General features: G+C 43.4%; 1 protein-coding gene across 1 annotated transcript in view; it reads left to right on the top strand.

The window, feature by feature from the left end:
* Positions 1 to 16,665, top strand: part of CHCHD3 (coiled-coil-helix-coiled-coil-helix domain containing 3) — a gene marked incomplete at its 5' end in the record, with an annotated part of 106,946 nt that overhangs the window by 44,424 nt on the left and 45,857 nt on the right. The window contains one exon of the mRNA XM_009071442.1: positions 14,969 to 15,052. Coding sequence (XP_009069690.1) covers positions 14,969 to 15,052 — 84 coding nt within the window. The remainder of the gene's footprint in view (positions 1 to 14,968; positions 15,053 to 16,665) is intronic.

Consider the following 16,665-nt stretch of genomic DNA (forward strand, 5'->3'; position numbering starts at 1 on the left):
AAAGCTCCTGAACAGGCAACAGCACTAACTGCAGCTCTGCCTGAGCAAGGCCACGTTCCTTGGGAATGGCCACAGGTCTGTGTTGGGCTTAGCAGAAACTGTCAGATCAAAAAACTGGGGCTGTGTGTTGTCCTCTAGCTTCTTTATCTTAAGCCAAGGATTTGAGCACAAGTGGCATGAGGAGAGGCTGAGGGAGCTGGGGGTGTTCAGCCTGGAGAAGAGGAGGCTCAGGGGAGACCTTCTCACCCTCTGCAACTCCCTGACAGGAGGTTGGAGTCAGGTGGGGGTTGGTCTCTTCTCCCAGGCAACCAGCAGCAGGACAAGAGGGCACAGACTCAAGCTCTGCCAGGGGAGGGTTAGGTTGGATGTTAGGAAGAGATTTTTTAGGGAGAGAGTGATGAGACATTGGAATGTGCTGCCCAGGGAGGTGGTGGATTCACCATCCCTGGAGGTTTTCAAGGTGAGACTGGATGTGGCACTTAGTGCCATGGTCTGGTGACCACAGTAGGGTTGGACTTGATGATCTTGGTAGTCTTTTCCAACCTGGTTGATTTGTCTTTTTTGGGCCGAAGATGTAATACAGTAGTCATAGGAACCTGTGCTTCTGTGGCAAGAGTCACTTTTTCTCGGTAGGAGATAAAATCAGTGCTTGTAAAATAAAGCTTCTGTTTTTTTTATATCTCATAATGAAACTTCTTCTGTTGAAGAAATGACTTGAGGCTTTTAAGACATTGGTAATTTCTTGTGTATAAAATGTATTTAATAGTTCCATAAAATATATATCATAGAATCTCAGAATGGTTTGAGTTGGAAGGGAATTTAAAGATCATCCAATCCTACCCCCTGCCCTGGGCAGGGACACCTCCCACCAGCCCAGGTTGCTCCAAGCCCCATCCATCCTGGCCTGGGACACTCCCAGGGATGGAGCAGCCACAGCTGCTCTGGGCAACTTGTGCCAGTGCCTCAGCACTCCCAGCCAGGAATTCCTTCCCAATATCCCACCTGTCCCTGCCCTCTGGCAGTGGGAAGCCATTCCCTGTGTCCTGTCCCTCCATCCCTTGTCCCAAGTCCCTCTCAGCTCTCCTGGAGCCCCTTGAGGCTCTGGTAAGAGCTCTGAGTTCTCCCCAAAGCTTCTCTTCTCCAAGTGAACACCCCCAGCATTCCCAGCCTGGCTCCAGAGGAAATCCATATCCCATTGCATTTAATATCAGAATTCTTGGCAACCAGAACATCCCAGGGCAGAAGCTGAAATGAAAAGTCAATCGATGTCTCATCCCTATCATTTACAGTCTGGACAGACTCTGGTCTCTTTGGTGAGCAGCTGCTGCTGGAGCCAGGAATATTAGTGGAACAAATGAAAGTCTTCAGCAGCTCCGCATGTTTCTGTGCTGGGATGAGTGTCCCTGACCAACTGGCCCAGTAGATATCGATGCAAACACTTCACTGATGTGCTCTGGGCAACATCTCCTTGCTGGAAGGGTTGCAGGGAGCAGAGTGAGCTAACCTGATTCCCTCACCCCTGAATTCACATGAGCAGCACTGGAAACAAGTCAGTGGGATCAGTAACCTTTGCAGAGGGAGCAGCTGCACCTGGAAGATGATGCTCAATCTCATTTGACCCAAATTAATTTAAATCTCTCGTAATGATTAGTTTGTGAGCAGTCCAGCCTGGAAAATTCTCTTAAGCCTTTCTAATATTAACTCCAGATTACTGGATGTAATCACTTTCTTTTTTTTTTTTGTAACAAAGGAGAACTTGGAGGCTGGCAAAGCACGTTGGTTTTATTTTGTGTGGTTAATTAAAGAGCATAGGAAGGCTGAATAATAAACATAAAGAATTGGGAGCTCCACTGAAGCACCACGTTCTCTTCCCTCCCTGTACTTGTGCACAGCATTGCCAAGAGATTTTTGTGAGGATTGATTAAAATGGTTGGAAATAAGGCACTGCACTGTCTATGGAAGTTCCAAGTAATTGGGCTAAGTACTTTTATTAATGAAGAGAGCTGCCACAGAATTCATTCTGGCTCAGGGGCTCTCAAAGGGCTTTTGCAAGTTAAATATATAATTAAGTACATTATCTCACGCTAGTCACAGGAATGTATTTTATTCCTGTGGTAGAGCACAGCAGCAGTTTATGGGGTGAAGATCTAGGTGAAGTTTTGCTGGTAAAGGATAAAAATACAGGCCTTGTATTGTTGAAATTCAGAGTATTATGGTGACAGGAGGAGGAAGAGCAGGATAGGCTCAGCCTAACCTCTTTCTCCTTCATCCCCCATGTCCCTAACAGTGTAGTCAAACAAGGTTTGATTTACTTGGAGAATGAAATGTAGTTTAGTTTAGAGCTTAGACTTCCTCCAGCTATGAATAACTGTGAGTTCTTGAAGTAATAGCAGAAATACGAAGTATGAGCTGGAGATGTGAGAGATGTGCTGATGTCCCTGTATGCATTTCTGTGTGGGGATGTATGTGGACATGGAGAAGTAATTTTCTAGTCGACATCTCTGCGAAATAGCAAAGATTTACGTACTTGAAAGAAGTAAAATATTGAATTTTATTATTTTATGCTACTGGAAGCATTATAGAATCTAGTTCTGGCTTCAGAGGGGGGAAAAGTATATTTTTCTAGATCAGGTTTGTGAATAGCAGAGAAATTGTGGATAAATGTACCTAGTTGACTTTGTCATTTTTGAAAGTAAGACCTGAATTTTCCACCTTTTCCATGCCCTGATCTCACATCTCTTTTCCCCCTGACTTCCTCTGTAAGTCCATTCACTTTGGGATCCCCCACGTGGCAATTCCCTGCAGTGCAGCAACATTCCAGCCTGAATTTCCAGGAGTCCTCAGTAATATCTTCAGTTAGGGAAGGGTTTGGGGGATATGATCTCACCAGGTTTGAGAGAAAAATGTTTCAGAAAGCAAATAGAGATTTTTATTTCTTTTTTTTTTCCCCTCCTATTAGTCATTTTTTATCTCTTTTTCTGATTAGGGGGAAATGATTTAAAAGCTTGAGGGTGTGAGAATATGCAAAATCCGAACACACTATGTAAAAAATATTAACAGATAGAGAGATTTTAGCAACTTTTTGGTGTTTAAAATATCATTTTCCTACGGAACTTCCAGTCCAGTGTAGCAAAACCAAGAGTGAGCATGATTTAGGCTAAGAATATGTTGTAGTTCAAAGGAAAAGAGAATTTTGGCAACACAATGTGATTTTGGCTGGATCTGGGGACAACTCAGGCTTGTGGAGGATGGTGAAGCCACTTCAGCCCTGCACTAACTTCTCTGTGGAATCTCTTGTTCCCAGGCACAGGGATTGGGTTTTAACATGAAGAACTGTGTGTGCATTCAGGTCTGTGTTGTGGGAAGATTTCCTTTCCCACAGAGCTTCTCACACATAGAAACCTGCAGAATTCCCTGGAACCGACTTTTTTTTCGTGTGGGCTCAGAGGTTGGGATGATGTTTTGTGTGCAGAAATTGTGATTTGGTTGTTCAGTACTTCATGTAATGGCAGTTTAATTCTCAAAGATAGTTGTGTTTGAAGCAGCTCTGTTCATAACTTGTTTATTAGCTCAGCAAAATGAATATTAAAGGCTGCACTTAAGAATTTCTTGGAGGAAACTGGACTGTGACCTTTACCTAGTGAGCAGTGATGGCTCAGATAGGGAGGCATTGCAGAGGATAAACTTCATCAAACTAAGCTTTGTGTCCATAATCACATCTCCTGTCTTTAATTTCCCTTTACATGACCTTCCAGGAGCATTTGGGTGTAATCCTGTAACACTTGTCCACGTGGGAGATAAGAGTTGGACACCAGCTTCTGTGGTTTGGAATGAAAAGAGATAAATTAATGTTTTCTGCTTGTATTGGACTTTTCCCTGTCTGTTTTCCACAGGGTTTGCAATACTTTCACAGGCAAAAATTGCAGGTGTAGGTGAGAGGTTAGGAAGGTTTCAGGAAAACTATCATGCCCTAGAATCCCAGAATGGTTTGGGTTGGAACTTAAAGATCATCTAGTTCCACTCGCCCAGGTTGCTCCAAGCCCCATCCAACCTGGGGAGGTGAACTCTGTGCCACAGTTAGACCTGATGCAATGTGTACTATATTCTCCCTTTCATTATTTTTGCTCTTGGTACAGAGTTAAATGTTTTGGTAGTAGGGATGAAGGAAGAACATACATTACCGACCTGCTAAGCTGATAATTCTGGACCAAATGCTGCTGTTCTGTGGTTTGATACAGTTTGTTGACTAAGTTTGCTTTGACTGAACTGATTTCTTAACTTCTACTTGCAAGTACGAGCACATTTGTGATGTTTTTTTGCTACAGAAGAGATTTGTTCCAGACTTACTCAGCAGTGCTGAGTTATAAAAGCAAAAAGAAATCTTGAGCTCCTCCTGAGATACCAATTTACACCAGCCCTGCCAACAGGTTATTTCTCTTCGTGCTTGGGTTGCTCTTGTGATTTTGGGTTAATGTTGTCCTTGTAGGACTCAACCCATGTGCTTACACTGCCTTTTGGTGTGGGTGGAGAACAGCTGGAGGTGGAACTGCCTCAGCCTCTTGACTGCTCAGAGTGACTAATTTTTCCAGAGGGATCCTTTCCCAGGGATGGCCACTGAAGCAGAGAACCCCAAACTGCCAGTTATTTTGCTCCTCGGTACCTAAGCCATGGACTGGAGGTTCAGCACAGCTTGGTGCATGCAGCCTCCTCCTGAGTGGTGCCAGAGCCAACTGAGAGTTCTGCAGAGACTCTAAAACAGCATTTATAAAGGTCTCTTTTATATAGCTGCAGGTATGAAAATATATGGAGCTCAGGGATGATCCAGGCCCAACCCCCTGCCCTGGGCAGGGACACCTCCCACCAGAGCAGGTTGCTCCAAGGCTCATCCAACCTGGAATGAAACACTGCCAGGGTTGGGGCAGCCACAGCCTCCCTGGGCAACCTGGGACAGTGTCTCACCACCCTCACAGCAAAAACTTCTTCCTCATATCTAATCTCAGTTTCCTTCTTTCCATTTCTCCCCATTCCTCCTTGTCCTCTCTCTGCAGTTCCTACCCAAGAGTCACTCTTTGAGGTGCTGCAGGAGAGCTGTAGAAAATGCTAATTTGTATTTATTTTCCCCCCTCTGACTCTCCTAAACACATTTAATCCATGGAGCCTCTGCCCTGCCTTCATTTATTACCAGTAATTCTCATTTGAGGATGTCATTTGGCTTTTTTCTGTGACAGCAGAGATCAAAGTGACATAGGTTCAGCACAAATACTCAGCTGCTCTTTCCAGACCTGGACCTTAAAGTAATAGGATTAAGTTAATTTGCTCCTGGCTTAGATCTCTCTCATGGCGTGTGGCTCTTGGGTGGTTGGTTCTTGTTGCACGCTGAGTGTTTTGCTGGTTTATTGTTAGTATTTACACATAAAAATAGACTCTACAGTTCTGAGAAGATACATTTGTAGTTTATTTAAAGCAGGAAAAAAAGCTGTGCTGGCAAGAATCATTCCCAACTAGGAAATAAGGAGTGTTTGCCACTTGGTTATTTGACATAATTTTCTTTCTTCATGAAGCTCTTAAGGAGTTTTGGGGCCATTGATTCTGGTAAGGAGGATGCCTTCAACTTTGGCTCTTAATTGTAGTTTATAGCACCTGAGTTGATGCATCTGATATTCCCCATAACACAGATTCATGGCTCCAGCTGACCCTTTGGAATGCTCTGAGCTGGGTTGGGGCTGTAAGTCACTGCAGCAATAACAGTTGTGCTCCTACCACAGTTACCTTGTCAGGATTGCAGTGCCCAAATCCATTTTCACTTGTGCATGTAAATCTATTGCCTCATCCAGCCATAAATTGAGGCTGTGCAAGGCAAATGTGGCACATGTCTAATAGTGCTCAACAGCAGAAAGAGAGGAGTGAAAAATAGTCATCGCCTGAGAGTCTCTGTGGAGTTTGGGAAGGGAAAGTACGGAGAGCTGACTGGGCTGGAGCAGCTCTGCCCTGGAGCCAGAATGGGAGAGCTGGAGGTGTCCACCTGGAGAAGGGAAGCTCCAGGGAGACCTCAGAGCCCCTTCCAGTGCCTCAAGGGGCTCCAGGAGAGCTGCAGAGGCACTTGGGACAAGGAATGGAGGGACAGGACACAGGGAATGGCTTCCCACTGCCAGAGGGGAGAGAGAGATGGGCAATTGGGAAGGAATTCTTGGCTGTGAGGGGGCTGAGGCACTGGCACTTGTTATCCAGAGAGAGAAGCTGTGGCTGGTGCATACCCGGGAGAGTTCGCCGGCTCAGCTCTCCTGGAGCCCCTTGAGGCACTGGAAGGGGCTCTGAGGTCTCCCTAGAGCTTCTCTTCTCCAGGTGAACACCCCCAGCTCTCCCAGCCTGGCTCCAGGGCAGAGCTGCTTCAGAGTCATGGAATGGTTTGGGTGGGAAGAGACCTTAAGGATCATCTCATCCCACCCCTTGCCCTGGGCAGGGACACCTCCCACTGGTCCAGGCTGCTCCAAGCCCCATCCAACCTGGCCTGGAACACTCCCAGGGATGGAGCAGCCACAGCTGCTCTAGACAACCTGTGCCAGTGCCTCAGCACCTCCCAGGGAAGAATTCCTTCATTCGCCATTCCAGCTTTTCTTCCTGTTTCGTTGCAGACTCACAGCTGAATGCTCAGCAGGGTCTCATGTACTCTGTGTTATCAGAGATGATTAAATATTTTTTAGATCCTTTCACTTGTTTATGTTCAGTCATGTTTTGTTCTGCAGATATTTCTTCCCTTCCTCTTTAAGGCCAGAGCAAAGTTGTAACTCTTGTACCATTCCTGACTTAATCTAATTTTAACAACTCTTTGCTCTTCTCAATTTCGTACGAACACCATTGACATTACTTCTGCAAATAGTTGGTCTTTCTCTCCACGTTTAGGAAATTAAACACTAATTCTCACCGTGGGCCAGAACAGTCTCTATTGCATGACAAATAGGCTTTAAGCAGCCAGAAAAAACAGCACTTCACATCTCAGTGAGAGCTTTACTTTCTAGCACTCAGAACATTGGGCAGGACAAAAAAGATTGTATCAAATTGACATGTTTTAGCAACTCCCAAAAGAGGTTTTTTTCCCCCATTATTATAGAATACTTGGCAGCTTGTATTTTCCTGAAGCATCTTATTGACTGGGATGAAACCTCCTCTCTATAAAGCACTTTTAAATGTTTGCTTTCACTTCCAGATTCTCTCACCCACAACAGAAAATGTTCATGTTAAAATAATAGTATTCCTTTAGAAAATGTATGGATTGTAGGTTCTCCAAGCACTGCACAGACAGCCCTCAGACTCCTGGCAAACATCCCAAAAAAGGGAAAGTAAAGGAAATAAATCTGAGCTGAGGCTGCACAAAGAGTTGAACTGAGGACACAACTCAATCCTCCTGCAGTTCAGGATGAGAATTCCTCAATTCTCATGTTGCTGCAGATGCAGTGAGGGCACTATGGATTTGGCCAGTAAGGCCAAGGAGATGTTTTTCCCCCTCTGCTCTGCTCTGCTCTGCCCTGCCCCACCTGGAGTGCTGCACAGCTCTGGTGTCCCCAACAGCACAAGGACATGGAACTGTTGGGGCAAGGCAAGGCACGGAGCTGAGCAGAGACTGGAGCACCTTCTCTACGTGAACAGGCTGAGAGAGTTGGGGCTGCTCAGCCCTCCAAGGAATGCAGAGCCTCAGGTGTAGGTACAACTGCGGATGTTTTCAGAGGTTGTACAAACATCTCAACTTTGTTGGCTTGTGCTGTGCGATTGGCTTCGCCGATAACTTGTGGCAATGAGTTCTGCAGGTTAATTATGCATTTAATTGGTTTCAAATTTGTTGCTTTTCAATTTCACTGTTCACTGAATATTTCCTCAGTCTTGTATTATGAGAAGGAGTAAGTAAGAGAGCTTGGCTCACCTCAGAACAGTTAATTATTTTGTATACCTCTCTCCTGTACACAGAGAACTTCTCATGGCTTTGGTCTTTGTGTATCTCCAGCTTCTTTCTCCTCTGAAGCTTTTGGCTGGAGTGACCAGAATAGAGATGTACAGACAGTGACCAGAGCTCTGGGAGGATCTGGGATGTGGTCTCAGTGAGGTGATGTCTTCTCCTTCCCCTTTTCATGGATTCGTAGATTCCAAGATTGTTCAAGGGTTGGAATGGACCTTAGAGATGATCCAGCCTCAACCCCCTGCCCTGGGCAGGGACACCTCCCACCAGAGCAGGTTGCTCAAGGCTCATCCAACCTGGAATGAAACACTGCCAGGGTTGGGGCAGCCACAGCCTCCCTGGGCAACCTGGGACAGTGTGTTCTTCATCAATCTCCTTCCGATTTTGTTTGCCTGTTGCAAAACACAGGACAAATTTTTCTTAGCTTCCTGCAGGTATATCAAGTCTTTCTCTGGGGCCTTGTAGTCAGACTGGTGCAGCCTTGTGCTACCAGGTTATATTCTTTTCTATTCATCCTCATTGGGTCATACCTTAGAAGTGTTCCAGGCCAGGTTGGATGGGGCTTGGAGCAACCTGGGCTGGTGGGAGGTGTCCCTGTCCAGGGCTGGGGGTGGGACTAGATGGTCTTGTCTTGAAGGTACATCCAAACCATCCTGGGATTCCACCTGTCTCCAGGCTGTCCTTGGAACCTAATCAGCTTCTTGTGATGTTCTACATAGTCTTCATGAACTTAGGTTTTTTCCAGTTGTTTTCAGCTCAACATATTCCTTTTCTTACATGACTGAAATCATCTTAGTTGTAAACTGCCTGAAACGTTGGACATTGGCCACATTATCTTCTGTGCTTTGATGCTTTTGGCCATTTCCTGTCTCCAGGCTGTCCTTGGAACCTAATCAGCTTCTTGTGATGTTCTACATAGTCTTCATGAACTTAGGTTTTTTCCAGTTGTTTTCAGCTCAACATATTCCTTTTCTTACATGACTGAAATCATCTTAGTTGTAAACTGCCTGAAACGTTGGACATTGGCCACATTATCTTCTGTGCTTTGATGCTTTTGGCCATTTCCATCCGGTAATTCTTCTGAAACCTTTGAGCATTTCATTGGATTTTTATTCCTCACTTTACATCTTTCTTTGTTTAAGATGTATTGAATTTTTTTCCATATCCTGTGAAACAGCTGTTTTATTCTTCCCCATTGTGACAAAAACTTATGGTAAAGTAGCATCATGTTTTGGGATCAGCAATCTGCCCTGCTGTGTTCGACCCTCTGAATGGTGTGGCAGCAAATGGACATGACAAGGGTGGCAGAGTGTGGAGTAGAAATCTTAGCATCACTCCCCCTTTTAAATACCTTTCCTGCCCCCAAGTAGTTAATTACATTCAGAAGTCTGAAGTTTGTTTAGTTGTCTGAATTTCTGGCACGCTCAGATTTATCCCGTCTGACCTGGGCAAGGCTTTAAAAACAACACAAATTGTTTTCAGTTCTTGTTCCAGTTTGGTCTCTGCACAGTGTTTGTTTTCTTTCCTGTCTTGTATTAAATCTGCTTTTTCCCTCAATTGCAAATGTTTTCTGTGCTTACAATACTATTTATTTCTGTTAGAATAACACAGACACTAGCAGAGCTCGAAGTATAATTATGTTAACCACTGCACAGATGTGTGCTGAGTTCCAGGCTCTGCCCCAGAGACTCTGCAATCCAATGAGAAGGGAAATCAAAGTGCAGGGAGTGGAAGTTGGACACAGAAATTCAATGACACGTGTTAGAGGATTATAGGAAAGGGAGATGCTCCCCAATAATCGATGCAGAAATCAATCCCAGCTGCTCTGCTCAAGGTAGGAATTCTCTCGTGGTTGTTGATTTCTGAAGAAGTTGCTAAATCTTTGAAGAAGATGCTGAAAGATCAACATTGGAGCTTGGTAATTAAAATACAAAGAGCATTAAATCTTGCTGTTTCCTGCCATTTCCCTCCACTTTCCCAAGCCCTTGCTGGATCTTAGTTTGCATATAGTAATTTAAACAGCAACTGTGTGGTATGAACTTATCACTGAGGATTTTCACACTTAGTTAACTGTTGTAGGGGCACAATGAAAACAACTATGAATTCTCCTTTGAATTGTTTGCCATTATTCCCAGAGATTTTCCTATTCAGCCTGATAATAAAGAACTGTAAAACAGTAGATAATTGAAAACAGAAGTGATAACTCAAATCCAACCTGATTTTTCACACGGGCATATGTCTTAACAGTGAAATATTTAGGGATTTAACCTCAGCGTTGCCAAGGGAATGTCTCATTGGCTTGAACTGAGTTTTCAAAGAATAGGCTGAATAGGAAAATCTCTGGGAATAATGGTAAACAAAATTTGGGACAGAACTAATGAGTTTTGATGGTTTCTTTAGAGAAAAGTTCAATTTAACCAGATCTAATTCCCAAAAGATAGAGACAAAACAGCTTGAAGACAAGAGATAATCTGTATTTTTCAAGCAGTGCCTTCTTGAGCATCCAGAACTGAAGGTGCTGCTTATATCTTGTGTCTCCCAAATTGAGAAGCATCTGATGGAGTTACGAGCAACTCAATTCTGTGTCTTAACCAGAAATCAATACCCTGAATAGCTGAGGAGCAATAAATGTCTCTGATTTGGTATTCAAAAGTGGATGTACCTACTTGGGCATCATCAGGTTTTCCTTCAGTGGAAATTGGTTCCCTGGATAAGAGATTGAGCAGCCACAGCCAATGATGCAACGTGTGGTGGAAGGAAATGATATCAATTGCTGTAGAGTTTTGATCATTTGAGACAATCAGCAGGATATTCACAGGTGGAAAATAACCCTGGAGAACAGTCCCTGCCACTGGGAGAGCTCTAATAAGGAGGACACAGGAAGTTTTCGATGCCATCAACTGAGATTGACTTTGAAGAGGCTTCAGTGAGTTGTTGAGTTTTCATTGCATCTTGTGCAGTATCTCTGAGGACTATTCCACTGTGTATATACACATTTTGTTTTAAAATACACCAAATATTGCCTCACAGTCCTTGGTCATACCTTTTCTTGATCCTTCTGTTGTTCAGTCCAGGAACTTCCAAGTACTTCTGTGAAGTCAACATTAGATCAACTCCAAACACGAATATTTATGACTTACTACAAAGTATAGCAACAAAGGTGGAAGTAAAACATAATCCTAAATCTATTTGCTGGCAGTTTTTTCCTGAATTTTGCAGGATAATAGTCCTCTTGCTCTGGTTTTATATGGAGAAATCCACTCTGGGTCCTAAAGAAAAGTCAATGCTGCTTTCAGATTAGTGGAAAACTCTACATGTGACATATGAGTGAAACATCCAAAGCTGGCAGAAGTGGTTATGGACAATATTTGAATTGCTACAAATACCTGGCAGCAGTACAGATAGTCTTTAAAATGTTTGATCTTCTTGGACTGTGTTGGTTCAGTGAAAAGCAAGGATAGAGTTTCAGGAATAGCTCATGTCTTTCTTTCATTCCCAGTGACATGAGTATATGTAACACAGATTTGTTTATCATCTCTTCTCTTTGAACTATGGATAGCTGGAAACATGAGGCCTTTCTGCATGTTGCTGATCAATAGAATAGTCATGGATGTGTTGTAATTTTTGTTTTCAAGGACTAATTTCTTCAGGATCTGTTGGTTTTTAAATGGAACAAAGGAGATGGTTCAGTCAGAGAGGAGCAGAGTTTGGTGAGCAGTGGCAGTTTTCTCATAGTGCTCATATTGTACAGGGACAGGTTGGACAGGGCTTGGAGCACCCTGGGCTAGGTGAACGTGTCCCCGCCCATGGCAGGGGGGGGGAACTAGGTTCTCTTGAAGGTCCTTCCAACCCAAGCCATTCTGGGATTCTATAATTGGTCATTTCTAGTCACTTGGTTCATTGTGCATTTTTCTGCCCCTAGTTTTGGGTGTGGGATCATGAAATATGTCAGGCTGGAAGGAACCTGGAGTGTCCTCTCAAGTGATTAGTGGCTCAGAAGAGCCCTGTCCCTACACACAGAGGCTGGGAGACCCTGCAGAGAGAAGACAGCCTCCAGGCTGGGAGGGTTCCAAACCCAAGAGAGACTGGGAGACCCTGCAGAGAGAAGACAGTCTCCAGGCTGGGAGGGTTCCAAACCCAACTGGATGACTTGACATACCTCTTGTGGCCTTAGTTGACCCTGTTAGGGTGTTGAGGCACTGGAATAGGTTGCCCAGGGAGGTGGGGTAATCACCATCCCTGGGGCTGTTTGAGAGGTGTCTAGATCTGGTGCTGGGTGATCTGGTTTAGGGGTCACAGTGGTGATGGGTCACGTGTTGGACTTGACGGTCTCAGAGGTCTTTTCCAACCTTAACAGTTCTGTGATTTTCCTCGTTTAGCTTTTTATTGTGACATAGTAATAGAAGTTCTTTTTGCTGGGGCAACAACATGTGTCTTGATGGAGAGGGATGTTCCTGTGGGTTTAGTTGCCTATTCCTGTGGCTCACGTTAGGAATGCAAATCCACAGCTCCTTTGTCTGGCACAGTGTACATTTGCTTTTCTCTGCTTTGGTCTGTAACTACATTTAGTAAATGAAGCTTCACGTCACGTGTTCTGTTAGAGACCAAATCCTTCACTTGTTCATCAATTCAATTTTCTCCATTAGCTCCTCTCAATGTGATCGTTTTATCTGCACTCCTCATTCTTTTAGGACTTCATTATTTTTAGAAGCTGTACTGTAGCACATTTCCTGGTAATTACAAAAGCTTGTTTTAATTCCAGCTGTCAGAGACTCCTTTTTCCCAGGCATTATTGTTGCTGCCGTTTCTAATTCCTGACTATTCTCTACCTCTACAAGTGGAAATTAACATCTTTCCTTTTCAAGTGATGTGTCCAGATGATTTCTCGTGGTTAGTAATGATTTTGTCAATAGTGAGAGCTTGAAAAAGGAATTCTGAGAGGGGGAAGGGAGAAACATATGTTCCACGAGTTCCTCCTGTTGCCCATTCAGTTTGATGTGTGGATTTATATGTTGGAATAGAAGGTTAAAATTTAAAGTGATGCAATTCAACATGTATTAAATGTGGGAATTGAGGATTATTTTTATTGGGACACTTTATGCAGTGGATGAAGATTGTAGTATATTGTTCTGTAGAGTCAGACGATCATCAAGGCTGGAGGAGATCTCTGAGATCATCAAGTTCAACCCTCAACCTGTCACTGCTGGAACCCCTAAACACTAAACTAGATCCTCCAGTGCCACATCCAGACACCCCTGAAACACCTCCAGGGATGGTGACTCCACCACCTCCCTGGGCAATTCCCTATCCTAGTGCCTCAACACCCTCACAGGGAAAATTTTTTTCCTAGCATCTAATCTGAATCGTTATAGTTTTATATATATATATATATATGTGTGAGTACCAAACCTTTTTGGTCTGATCAACATGCAGACATGAGTGTACATGGGTAAATGGATTCTCCTGCCATGAGGTTTCTGGGCAGAGGAATTTAGTGGACATCACATCCCTGGAAATATTCTAGACAGGGCTCTGAGCAGCCTGGTCTCGTTGAAGGTTTCCCTGCTGGTTGCAGGGGGTTGGACTAGGTGATCTTGAAGGTCCTTTCCAACCCAAACCAGTCTGTGAAATGCTGAATAACTGTTTGGTTCATCCAAGTAGAATTCCAGTTTGGCTTTTTGAGGTATTTTTGGTCAAACCCCAACAATTCCCAAGTCATTTTCAAATACCTCTGACCTGCATGTGGGTTTGGTTTGGCTCATTCTATTCATCATCATATAATAAATTTCATTTTTTTGATTTATTTACATGCTTCAGGATATAGAAATTCAGGTAAGTAGTGAGCAACCAAACATCTGAAGTTTTAGTTGTATTTTTTGCTATTTTACTCAAAAAATAAACCAAAACACCCCAATCTTGACTAAGAGAGTGAAGTTCTGTATCTGTTACACAACTACCACAGTTCGTGGTTTCATTGTGGTAACAACAAGTGGTAGAGGATTATTAGTCACTAAAGATATTTTATGAGTAAGACATTATGAGCTTGGAATTAATTTGATGATTTAGGTGTTAAATCTTCCAGAGCTTGTTCAAAATCACTTGTCTGGTGTTTCCTCTGGAGGACTTAACAGCTCTGTGTGTTTTCTGTCTCATGTGCTCTTAAAATGTCTTTTATCATTCTTAATGGGTCCCTTTAGTAGTAGATATTGGGACAGACTACTCATGAAAAGCAAAAAAAATGTCATTTTGCTGGAGACTGTCTGTGAAATGAACACTCAGGTCATAGTGGTACTGAAAAGATAAATGATCACAGTGATTCTGTGTTATTTGAAGTCACTGGACGTGGGAGTGATCCCATGGCAAAGGGTTTCAGCTTCCTCGGGGGCTGCTCCAACCAATCTAGGAGTTTCCAGAGGAAGATTCCTACCTGAAGAGCACAGCAGAGTCCTTTGTGGTAGATACATAAGGATTTGGGTCTTTCCAAGCATTCAGATGTTTGGAATTAAGCAAATCTAAATGTATTCCTGAATTGGGGTTTGAAAGAAAAAACAGCTACGTCAAAAAAATTCCTCTTACTGCTGCCTACAAATCTGTGGATTCAGGCTCAGCTTTTTCACATCAAAATGTTCACTCAGGACCAGGTTATAAAGTGAAATATTAAGCCTCTGCATATGGGTTTTTTTCAGTGGTTTTGAGCAAGTTTCCCCAAGTTGAGATCTGCAAAGTGAATATAAAACAGATAAACTACAGCTCAGTCTCAGCTTGCTGCGCTTGGCTCTGTCTTCCTGATGCTTCCAGATCCACTTGGACAAACCCTGGCCCAGAGAGAGGAAGGAAGAATCCCAGTACAACAGGCAATCTCTGCTCATTTTCAGTGCCACACTCAGCATTTCTTGATGCCTAAGAGCTGCAGTTCCCCAGCACTGTGTATTCCTTAGGGATGTCATTTCCAGCCCAGCTTTCCTTTGCAGGTGGAGCTCTACTCTTCATCCACTTTTGTCCTTCTGTTTCTTTTCTCAGGCCAAGCAGCTGGAAGAGAAGGACAGAGAGCTGAGGAAACATGATGCCTACTACAAAGAGCAACTGGCTCGGCTGGAGGAGAGGGTAAAGCCTTTTTTCCCCTTTGTTAAAGAGTTTCCTGTTCCTTTCTGCTGCTGGTTATGTTGTACTGTTAAACACTCTGAGTTTGAAGGAGGTAAAGATTAAAGCTGTAGTCAGAAGAGGTTATTTTGCTATCAGTTGCTACTGTTTCTGGCTGAATATTGACAGGATAGAAGGTTTAATGGTGACAATATTGTTTTCCTCACTAAGTTCTCCCATTTGCAATGAGGTTTCACCTGTCACAGTAATTACATAGAGAGGAATGAAATAATGAGGTTATTTTATACCGACACTGATGAAGAGTCAATGTGAGTGACTAAGTGTCACCAAACAGTCTTCAAATTGCATGGGAAGTGTGAAGGGATGTAGGGAATTTCTTCTTTCATTGGATGCAGTCAGAGATTCCTCCAAAAACTATCAGTGCACAGAGAGTTTCGTGTTAACTCCCAAGTTGTTTATTCCATGTTTCTCTGGTTCTTTCTCATAGTAGACCTGAAACTAAACTGTAGAGAACAGCCTGGAGAGCTGTGGGAGATGCTTGCAGTGCTTTAACATATTGCTGTTAACACTCTCCTTCTTTAAAGGGTATTATTTTATAGGATGTTAATTCCAAGTAATTGCTGCTGGCATCATTTTGCAGCTCCCAGGTTGGTTGTAACCTCCAGCCTGAATACATTTGTCTCCTTTCCCCCTCTGTCTTCTTCCTCAGCTTATCTATTGTTGATTAATTTGGATTTTTTTTTTGTAGTTAGTTTGGAAAATGATTAACAAGATACATATTCATTGATGCAGCTTAGCAGGCTAGGAAAAAAACATTTTTATGGATTAGGAAAAGGACAAGTTGCATGAATTATCAGTGTGCATAATTGGGCTTAATGAATATTTTAAAGAGCGGGAAAATCTGATACCATCACAGTGTTTTGTCCTAAGTTGTAAAGATGACATTAATGAAATCCATGTTCTTGGCAGTGAAAAAGAGTTTGAAAGGGTGAGGGAAATTAGTTTAATGATTGTAAATTGGTGCATTATTTAAACAGTTAAAAATTAAGATCCTTCACAGCAAAACTCACAGAATTCCTTCCTGAGACTGCAGTAACTTGCTGGTGTTGGAGGAAAAAGCATCTGCAGGATCTCATCCAAACAGGATTCTTTTGGGCTGGTTGTAGCTGTGCTCTTGGTGATGTTTGTTCTGTCTTCAGAGTGCAGCTCTGTGATACCAAGTCTTGTCGTTTCATTCTGGCTCTTTATTTGTAAGCTGAAGCCTTTGCTTTGCCGAGTTGTCATCCAGTTTGTTGTCATACACAGAAAAGAGTCGTTCAGGCTCTGAAAGAGGTGAACCCTGGGCTCCGAATCTGCCTTTGAGCTTCCTCTGAGATGTGGAGATTACAGAGTTGACAGCCTGCAGCAGCAGAGGGGTCATGGCTCAGTTTGACTGAGGCTGTGGCCTGCAGCCCTTAGTGAGCTGCTGCCTTGGGATTTCTGAGCCTTGGGATGGAAACAGAGCTGGGAGCAAAAAGGAAGGTCTGGAAATTACAGAGCATGATAACAGGCTGCTTATTTGTTCTTCAACTTTTCCTGATGTGAGTGGAAGGCACCCAGAGCAGAGCATGGGCTGT

This window comes from Acanthisitta chloris, unplaced genomic scaffold, assembly GCF_000695815.1.
Source record: "Acanthisitta chloris isolate BGI_N310 unplaced genomic scaffold, ASM69581v1 scaffold7613, whole genome shotgun sequence".
NCBI classification, from domain to species: domain Eukaryota; kingdom Metazoa; phylum Chordata; class Aves; order Passeriformes; family Acanthisittidae; genus Acanthisitta; species Acanthisitta chloris.